Source organism: Poecilia formosa, unplaced genomic scaffold (assembly GCF_000485575.1).
Source record: "Poecilia formosa unplaced genomic scaffold, Poecilia_formosa-5.1.2 Scaffold399, whole genome shotgun sequence".
Classification (NCBI taxonomy): domain Eukaryota; kingdom Metazoa; phylum Chordata; class Actinopteri; order Cyprinodontiformes; family Poeciliidae; genus Poecilia; species Poecilia formosa.
The window spans coordinates 351,099-361,809 of record NW_006800338.1 but is presented as its reverse complement, the minus strand read 5'-3'; the positions used below and the strand labels follow the sequence as shown (position 1 = coordinate 361,809).

The following is a 10,711-nucleotide window of genomic DNA, read 5'->3' as shown; positions in this document are numbered from 1 at the left end:
CAGCCGTTCTGGAAAATTCAGCCGCTCTGGAAAACTCAGCCGCTCGTTCTGGAAAACTCAGCCGTTCTGGAAAATTCAGCCGCTCTGGAAAACTCAGCCGCTCGTTCTGGAAAACTCAGCCGTTCTGCTGCGTTTGCAGGAAATCTAGAGATAAAAATCGTCCACCTGGTGAAAAACCTGAACCAGTTTTTATGTTTATCAGGTTTTAGAAGCTGCTATGTGACCTTCATGGTGTCAGATTCATTCAAAACATCCAAATCTTTCTAACCATTCGCCTTAAAGAAGCAGCAAAAGCAAAGGAGGTGGATTAGCAGTGACTGCCTGGTTTCATCCAGGGCTGATGCTGAGGAATATCGTCTCTGCACACGGATATTAATCTGCTCTAATTTCATGATCATCAGGTCTTCAGTCAGAGGCTTCCTGGGATTCGTTGTGACACTGACTGCTACTGGAGACGCTTCCTGCATCAACACCTACAACAACTCCAAGGTTCCCCAGAGAACCTGCTGAGCCTGGTGGTTTAGTCTTTCATCCAGCGGCTCGTCGTGTTTTTGAGTTAAAAAATGTTTAAAGTTGACAGGAAATTTTAAAATATCACTTGATAATTATGTCATTGAAAGATTGGAAGATTTAATGCCTGAACACCAACTACAACGTCGTAAAAATGAAAACATTTTAAAAAGACTAAAATAAATGAGCCTGGTGGGGGCAAAGTAAGGCCTGGTGGCCCGCCAGGCTCAAAATACACTGGGAGGAACCCGGAACCGAGAAGAGCTGGATGATCTGAGTTAAGACAACATTCGATTTCCATTGGGATGAATACAGAACTCTGAATTTAACTGAACTGAATGAACAGAGAACAGAAACATCCTCTCTGCTCTGACAGACATCATGTTTCTGTTGGGCTGCGGTTCTGATCAGAACTTTGGACCAATTATGTTGGAGTAAATCTGTTAAAGTTGCTTCAACATGTGAAACCCAATTTTCAAATAATAATAAAAACCAGTTTATTCCTTCATGAAATCATGAGTTACCTGATAAACCACATTTTTTCACACCCAAATCTAATGAAAGCCTGTCTTGTAGAATAAAGACTCTAATGGAAACCAGCTAACGGCATGAAGTAGGCAGAATTATCTATTAAACTCAAGGAATAGAGGAGAAACTACCAAGATTGCCTGCGTCTGAATGGCTCAAAAACAACAAAATGAGAGCTTTGAAGTGGTCTAGTCAAAGTTTAGACTTGAAGGGATGACCTTAAACTGGCTGTTTATGCTGAAATACCTGCAAAGTGTCTAAAATAAAACAATTTTTACACAACCAGTTGTGAAGTTTATGGGCATTTACTTTCTCGCACGTTTGGTTTGGAGACTCAGACACCAAAGTTAGTTATTTGGTATTAAAACTAGTTTTATCTGAAACATATAAATGTGACAAACAGAAGAAAATCTTTAAAAAATTCCCCCAAAGTCCAAGAGAACCAGTCAGTTCTTAATGCAGAGGAACACAGAAAGTGTAAATAAAGAAACATGGCCGCCAAGCGCCCAGCCGCTGTGTGCAGAACGGAGCCTCTGACAGAAAGCACCTGTTCCAACACAGCAAACCGTGAGGCTGGCTGGACGTCCGCAGGGGAAAATGCTGCAACATTTTCCAGTGGCGTGACATGCATGCATGCATGTGTTCCTCTAATGAGCCCAGAATGAACAGAGGAAGCGTGTGGCAGGCTCTGCTGCATGTCACGAAGAACCAGAAATTACAAAAATTTAAAGAAGGATGAAGGGGAAAAACATGAGTCACATGGAAAAATGTGAGGCAGTTTGTTTTTATTTGTGATGAAGGCTCAAGTTTCTGATGGGATTCTCCATGAAGAGAAGAAACGAGCTTCAGGCGACGACAAACGTTGAACCACTTCAAAACAAACTAGAGGAGTGATTTATACTTCAATGTTTTTAAGCAATATAACGATTTACTGCACAATTTCTCCTCTTAAGGCCAATTTCTAATTATTTTTCAGTTATTTTCAACATATTTAAATATTTTTCCAGGGGAAGCTCCTGTTACTTTTCTCAAAAATAACAGAAGGTGGTTGAGTTTGATCCCAGCAGACATGCATGAACCATGAAACTATTCAAACCAGGAGCAAAACATAAACATGACAGTTTCTCCAGTTTTTGCAACCTTGGAAACTCACAGACCCCCAGATTCGTTTTGCAAAAAAGTGACTGAGATTTTTTCTATTTTTCACAAACTGTTAAAAAACATTAAGTTTCAGTGATGCTAAAAAAACTAAACTTTGTGCTCCATAAATGATTTTCTCATGTTAAACCTGGATCCGTATTTAGTGATTTTACATTAAGACACGGCCAGAAATGAAAAATAAAATATATTTTTGTATAAAACTAACATTTTAGCTAAACAGATTTTAGCTAATATATATATATATAATAATTATAATTTTGCTGAATTTCCAAACTGAATTTTTCTACATTCACTTAATTTCAAATGTTTCTTACAAAGTTCCATATTTTTCAACTTGATGTATTTTTGCACATGTATGATGAGGTTTATTTATGAGATGGAAACTCAGTGCATAATGTTGCATTAAACAATTATGAAGGTTGTTTAGGTTTATTTATCTAATTATCTTTATAAACAACAGGCTGCACACTGATGTGTAATGATCATAACCTTTTATTCTTCATAAATATTCATAAAGCGCCACACACTTCTAACAGACTAAAGGTGAACTTAATTAAAATTACAATATTACCATATTTTAGCAGCCTTTATTAGCATACATTGTACTTTGAATAGGACGCAAACATGCTTTCAAATTAATGAGAACCAAACAAATTTTGGTTAAAATCTAATTAAAATATGAAAAAACATAAAAGGAGGAAACGTTCCAGCTTCCACCCACAGACTGACGTTGAACAAATAAATCCTTTCATCATTAGATGTTCAGATAAGTGACAATACTGTGCCAACATTAATCTGCAGAAATCAAAGCTCTTCTGAAAGCTTCCATAAGATTCTCCACAGCAGGGCTTAGTTAAAACAATCGTCCATGATATCTCTGCTCAGCGATCACTGGACCAGCGACCAGCTCCGAAGTAAAGGCAACTTTCATCAGCTTACAGGAATGCATTTACTAAAAGCTCAGCATTACAAAGCATTAGGGGTTTTACGGCAAAGTGAGGCAGATTATGAGTCAACTCACTTACTGTAACGCTGCTTAATGGAAGCAGGGAGCAGCGGGGGGCTTCAGTCGCTTAACCTTTCCCATCTTTTCAGAGTCGCCCTTCAAACTCATCAGCTATGCAGTAAAACAAACAGCAGGACTTTATGGCAGCAGAGAGAAACACGACTTTCCAGACAGCCATTATGACTTGGTTAAAAGAAGCCGCAGTGCCCACAACCAACAGAAAAATGAGCCCAGGCTCCAACAGCGCGTGACATCCTGGATTATTTAAAACACACACAAGTCTTTTCACGTTGTTTTTCTTGTATGACAGAGAGCTAGGTCTTTTGTTTGCAGATTTCTAAGTAATTAAAAGAACTGAATAAACCCGAGCCAGGCCACGTCAGTAAAAATCACTGCTTGAGGTTTGTTGTGTAGCTTCTAGTTTTAACCTTCCTAAAAACATCAATAAATGTCGTCTTAATGTACTCTGATGGTGACTAGTTTTTACTAGCATAGTTAGCGAGCTATAAAAGTATCTTTTGGTTTTAAACCCTCAACACATACTGAGGGTTCTTCCTTTTTTTACCAATGATGGTTACAGCTAAGTTAGCATACCAGCTATTCTCAGCCATTTTTTTGTGTGCCTTTTTTGTTCCAATGCTAGCTAAGTTAACATGCTAAAAGCAATAAGTATTCTCAGAAATATGCTTTTTCCTCAACCACGAAATGTTTGTTTAGCATAGTTAGCAAACTGTAAAGCTAAGCTAGGACACCAACTATTAGTTATCATTATTATAAACTATTTTTATTTTCCTTTCTTATGTCAGAATGCTACATTAGCATGTAGTTTGCTATAAAATTAACTTAGCATAGCAACTTTTCTAAAAACAGTAACAGCCTTAGAGTTTCTGTAGTCACGACAAGTTTACTTGCAAAGTTTAACCAAAACTCAGCAGCTAGCATGCGGCTAGCATGCGGCTAGCATGCGGCTAGCATGCGGCTAGCATGCTAACAATCAGTAAATAGCAGTCAGGTTTTTTCTCCTTTTCCAGTGATGATTAAGTTTTAACTTAGCATACTATTAAGCTAGCATGCTAATTCCAGTTTTGACCTCTATGAAAACTCATGTTTATGTGGAAAAGCTCTGCTAATCTGAGCAGATTTACCAAATTACTACTTCAGATGTGTTTATTTTGCTAAAAATGTTAACATTGCTCAAAAAGCATAAGAGACAATAACAAACAGTTTCCCACATCGTTAAAAACACAACTTTAAGAGCATGTTATTCTGTTTTATGAGTATTTATTCTCAGTCTGGTTCTGTTGGTACATTACTGACTATTTTTATTCAGAAAAGGAAGACAGCGACGTCAAACTGGAACGAACTGGACTTTATGTTATGTCTTAAGGATTAGTAGGAGGCATGTTTTCACTTTTTAATTTTGATCTGCTTTAATACACTGAAGAGTAAAGCAGGAAACCTCAGACTGAGGAAAGTTATGAATTTTCTTCATATTTTCTGACATGTTGGCTCATTCTGTCCCTTCAGCTTTCGCTGTGGAGGCCAAAAGCCTTGAACCTGAACGGCGAGGCGACCTCGCTGATTGTTGGGACATATGCATCTACTTCTGTGTTTACGATGCACTCATAGCTGTGAACTGTATACGTCTCAGTCCCACATCAGCTTACCACCTGTTTTCCCAGAGTTATGATCTCAGCCTGCAAGCGTCTCGGCCCCAGCGCTGCCAAACTGCAGACAGCTGTGTGTATGCGTGCGCATGAAAACAGAGCGAGCGAACGCCAGCCGAGTCCATCAGGACGGGAAGATCAAAACACGAATCACAGCAAAGATGTCACATAGTAAATATGCGGCGAAACAAGAGCAATGTGTGTGGAGACAGAAGAGCAGGAGCAACGATGAGAAGCTGCAGGCGAGGAGAGAGTTAAAGGCAGGAGGAAAACTGAAAAACAGGCTTGATGCAAACACAATGCCGTCACTTTTTCAAACATCCGTCTTCCTCTCAGAGTTCCTGTTTACGCTGCGAACGCACCGGGAGCGAGAGAACAACAAAGCCTGGACACACACTACCTCACGGACAAACGTCTTCAGGAGGAGAACTGCCTGCTCGCGTCGTCTGGGTCAAGTTATTCAAAATAAATTATGGTTCGGCCACATCACTTTGGCTGAATTTAAGTCAAGACTTTGTCTAGGCCACTCCAAAACTGTCAGAGGTGTGGACTGAACCGTCGTTTGCTTCTCAGTTAACGGGGCAGAATTATTTAAAATAAACTTCCTAAACCTTTCCATTGTGGTGTAATGTTATTCCCAGGAGTGTTTCTTTGAGCTTTTCATGCATGTTTTAGAAATCCTTTCATCTTCATGGCAACCATTCAGATGTTCAAAACAGCAGGGCGGACCTAGCCCCTCCCCCACTCAGCTCCTCCAGACTAGCCAGCAGCCATTAGCAAACACCTGGCGGAGCTGCTGCTCAGAGCAACGCTGGTAAAAACGTTAAAGGGTTAACAGAGGAGCCATGTTGGGATGACTTCCTGGAGGCGGAGCTTCAGAAAGAGCAGAAGCTTCTTAAAGAGACAGACGCCCAATTTCAAGATGTTAAATTAGTCATACTTTATATATTTTTACAGCAACTGAAGGTAACGTAGATTATGCTATGAAGTGGCTCTACATGCCTGGGAACTACACAACACTGGCTCTTTAAAGTGTAACTAACCCTGCTGTGAAAGCTTAGCCCCGCCCCCAAAATGTGAACAATTCCTCCATAAATGGGCGGAGCTAAGATACGCTGAGGGGCGTGGCCAAATGTGGGGATGAACATGAGTTTCAGTGGAGGTTTAGTCAGGATGAAAGAATCAGTCGCCAACTTTGTTGATTAACAACTTTTCAAACCAGAAACTTTTAATCAAAAAAGCAACAAATCCAGTGACTTTTATCTGCTACTGGAGACTTTTATGTGAAGAACCGATCGCGGCTCAATCACGTCGCATCACTGTAACCAACAGGACGAGTCGCCTGCAGCAGCCACTGTTCAACAGGGCGGCACTGAAACGGCTTCAGGCCAAAGGCTGCACAAAAACACAAAGATAGAAAACAAAGGGACCAATTTAGAGTTTATATCATCAAAATATATCAGCAGTGATGTCATGTTTTCCTCATTTCATGAAGCCCTACAGAACATTTTCAGCTTCAGTTTCATTATCCTGACTTTAATCCACTGTTTATAAAACTGCTGATCAGACCTGGACTTTAAACGGGTCTGAGTAGCTCAGCGCTGCAGGACTGAGGTCTCGATGCCTCCGGCAGGTTCAGCTGTAATGAGCTTCACACCCTGAACAAACACAAACCGTGGCCTCAACGGCAGCACAGGCGGCCGATTAAGGGTCCGAAGCAAACCCACCGTCTCACCAGCTGCACATTACAGCTGTTTGGATTTCCTTCCACACAGACAAAAAGTGATTGGTAAAAATATTATCCTGCACACCAAATGTTTTCTCAGTGCAGCTTTGGGCCAAATCTGTCCGAGAAGCAGAAACGGCTCCCTCTTTCACACAGAACATGTCAGAAACTTAAACAGTTTCTCAGCTGGAGCTGAAAAAGAAACCCTCTTTAAAACCCAGTTTCACTTCTCTCAAAGTAACAACACAACTAAAAACAACATTTTGTGAGTTTGGGATGACATCAGCAGGATCCTCTAAGCAGCAGCTGAATCAGTGGCGTTTCTGTCCGTTCAGAGTATGAAGGCAGAGCCTGACTTCACCAGATGCTGCTGTGGTTTCCCATCCACTGAGGGGTCTGAGCCTTACCAGAGGCACAAAGCCTGGAAATATTTCAGACTCTGAAATGTTTGGTCCATGCTAGTGAGCAACGTTTACTTCCTGATTACTGCAGCCTTCAGTGAATTAACTGTTTCCTGGAAAAGCCACTGAGGGTTAAAACTTTTTCTGAGGTATTTCAGATTTTCCCGTTTCCATCAACGTTTTACAACGTGCACCAAAAAGAGAGAAGACGACGTTAATGGAAACAGGAAATGATGATGATCAGTTAATCGCTGAATTTTATTGTCGCTTTCCATTTTGAACGCCTATGAAGCAACGTGTGTGGAGGTGGGACCTAAAGCCAGCTCTTCTTCACAGACGTTGCTGCGTCTGTTCCTGAGGCCGACATGCTGCTTCCAGGTGAGCGTCAGGCAGGAGGTTCCTGTGAGGAACGCGGCGCTGCATCTGGATCTGTTCGCCGTATTTCAGGCTCCCTCTGCCCAGCCTTATGTCACGCAGCTGTTTGGATCTTTATTGTTTTAAGGCCTGAATGTGGAAAACAGCCTCAGGACGTCTTTCTTCACGTCTCTGGGTGAAGCAGGATGTGACAGAGAAACGGCTGAAGTTTGTTCCTGCAGGTTCTCTGGGAGATGAACTGACATGAACAGGACGTTTCAGGTTAAACTCATTTTCACACCCGACTGACTCAAACTCCCAGAATGCACGGCGCTTTGTAGTCCAGATTACAGCGTTCACTATTAATGAAGACAACGTGAGAAAAAGTGGACCGACGGACAAACGGACGGTCAGCAGGTTGTCTCTGACCCGGCGATGACATCATCACAGCTCCTACCATTAGTGAGTGCCGATTGGCCGACAGCAGTCCCGTCCCGTAGCCGCTGCCCAGCGCGCCCATGGCGCCGTTGTGCGTGTGCGCGGCTCCGATGAGGCCGTGCATGTCGCCGTGCGCGCTCGCCATGCCCGTGGACGGCCCCACGGCGTGGCTCCGCAGCACGTGGATGGCGTCGTCCAGGCGCTCCAGCCGGTCCTCGATGCGACTTTGCTGCGGCACAACGAGATGCTGCCATTTTGAAACAACCAACGCTTTCCTCTAATTTAACTTAAAAATACTGACTTTAATTTAAAGCCTGAATTTTTTCCTCAGACTTTGATCCTCTGAGATCAAAAATCTGAATTTTCAGAGAAAAAGTCAAAGTTTTATTGTGAATAAAACTCAGTTTGTTTCCTACCAGTGAATGAAGAGGAGCCTCGTAGTTCGGCGACGACGCGCCCTGTCCGCCGTTCCTCGACCAGACGGCTGAACTGGCAGCTGCAACAGAGCAGACCGATGACATCATCAGGACGGGCCAGATGACATCAGGAGAGGCCAGATGACATCATCAGGACAGGCCAGATGACATCAGGACAGGCCAGATGACATCAGGAGAGGCCAGACGACATCATCGGGCCCGTCCTGATGATGTCATTTGGACGGACAGATGACATCATCAGGACGGGCCAGATGACATCATCAGGACGGACCAGATGACATCATCAGGACGGGCCAGATGACATCATCAGGACGGACCAGATGACATCATCAGGAGGGGCCAGATGACATCATCAGGACGGGCCAGATGACATCAGGAGAGGCCAGATGACATCATCAGGACGGGCCAGACGACATCATCGGGCCCGTCCTGATGATGTCATTTGGACGGACCAGATGACATCATCAGGACCTGAACCTGGACCGGTCCCAAACCCGATCCACGCTCTCGATGCGCCAAACTGAACGTTTAAAAGCCGTAATCCGTGTAGCGATGGATTTTCAGTCCAGATTCGTTTCAGTGCAGGTTTCCTTGGTGCTTTTTGCTCCAAAATGTTTTTCTCGCCCCTCCAACTTGAGATGTGAGGTTACCTTTAATGTTTCAGTCTCCTGGCTGGGGAAGCCAGAGCTGTTGCTTAATAAAATCCTCTGAACTTCCCTCTGCTCTCGTGTTTTGCTGCCACCTTGTTCCTCTGATTCCTTCTCATTAGCGCGTTTCTCCTTTTCATTGTCTTTTCTCTCCCCTCTCCTTTATTCATATTACATGCTCATTTGCATATGCTAATTAATGCATAATCACCTGGGTACATTCATGTGCAAATACAAATATATGTATTAAACGGCGGCTAAATTATTCCGAGTCCGACGGTGTAAAACACCCTCACGGCGTTCGCCTTGGATATCAATTTGCATGTAGTTTGCTCTAATAGGCTTCATTTCTAATTTGTTAAAAGTGGAGTAACTCTGACACAATGATAAACACCAATTATGGTTTCGCAGGCAATATCCTAGTCAGCTATAATGATGATGACGAGGAGGAGGAGGAAGAGGGGAGAGGGCTGGTGTTGGCGGAGCCGGCAGGTTTGTGGAAGTGGAGCTCGTAATTAAAGCCATCAGTCACAAGGCGGAGCCGCATCAAACGGAGCGCCGACAATTAGACAAATTTGACTCAATTATTATTAGAAAAAGTCATTTTTCACTTTAAGGAGACGCAGCAGAGAGGAGGAGTGGACACAGCGTCGGTACGGGACGTCGTCCACAGATTAAAAACCACCAGCTGCAACTATTTCACTAAGTTATGATGAAATATAGGTTTTATGTGAAGTTTGACCACTGGAGACAGAAAAAACATTTTAGAATGTAGAACAATAACCAAAAAAATGAAAAACACGTAATTATAGGAAAATAAACCTACATTACCAGAATAAAGTCATAATAATATGAGAATGCATTTTAATAATAATTACTTAATAATTAAGCAGTAATAACAGGAATAAAATGTTATTGATGGTCGTAATAATACAACAAAATTTATAGTATTATGAGAATAAAGTTGTAATATTACAAAAACAGTCGTAAAACCAAAAGTCATAATATTATAATAATAAAGTCGTAATAATTCGTTAAAGTTTGTAATAATACCAGAATAAAGTCTTAATGAAAACTAAAGTCGTAATAAGACAAGATTTTTATCAATATTAAGGAATTATTGATTATTTCCTGTTAAAAGTTGCTTCTCAGTCAGTTTTGCCTGATCCTGACATGTCTGCACTAGAACCTGGACCAGAACGTCTTTGTAACCGTTTGTGTTCCCCATTCCTGGTTCTGACTCAGGTCGGGTTCTGACCCGTGTTTACCTGTGAGTGACGGCGGCGAGCCGACCGGGGTGGAGGGGTTGGACGAGAAGCTGTTGTTGGTGTGATCTGGAGAGTAGATCTGCACAGAGAACATCCGTTAGCACCAGTTAGCATCAGTTAGCACCAGTTAGCATCAGTTAGCAGGAGTTAGCACCAGTTAGCACCTGTTAGCACCAGTTAGCACCTGTTAGCATCAGTTAGCACTTGTTAGCATCACTTAGCATCCTGACAGGCGCTGGGAAACGGAGCAGTACTTACTGAGGCGAGGGCTTTCCCTAAGGCGTCTCCAGTTTGGGAGCTGCTGGCTGCGCCGCTCTGTGCTCGGTTAGCTGTGACACACACACACACACACACACACACACACGCACACGCACACACACACACACACGCACCCCCACACAGGGAACAGAAGCAATGCATGATGGTAAATAAACATGTTGTTGATGACATGTTTAATTATTCAGACGCTGAAAACCTGGAGAGGATAAAAACAGGTTGGAAAGAAAACGGTGGAGAGAAGATGGATGGATGGATGGATGGATGGATGGATGGATGGATGGATGGATGG

The 10,711-nt window shown here is 42.6% G+C and overlaps 1 protein-coding gene across 7 annotated transcripts in view; it reads right to left on the bottom strand.

Annotated features, from left to right (window-relative positions):
• The window catches only part of tcf4 (transcription factor 4), a 208,842-nt gene that overhangs the window by 14,419 nt on the left and 183,712 nt on the right, over positions 1 to 10,711 (bottom strand). For all 7 annotated transcript variants that reach the window (XM_016663012.1, XM_007576154.2, XM_007576153.2 and 4 more), the window contains 4 exons: positions 10,402 to 10,472; positions 10,144 to 10,222; positions 8,208 to 8,287; positions 7,811 to 8,020 (listed from right to left, as the gene is read on the bottom strand). In XM_016663012.1, the coding sequence (XP_016518498.1) occupies positions 7,811 to 8,020; positions 8,208 to 8,287; positions 10,144 to 10,222; positions 10,402 to 10,472 (440 nt within the window). The remainder of the gene's footprint in view (positions 1 to 7,810; positions 8,021 to 8,207; positions 8,288 to 10,143; positions 10,223 to 10,401; positions 10,473 to 10,711) is intronic.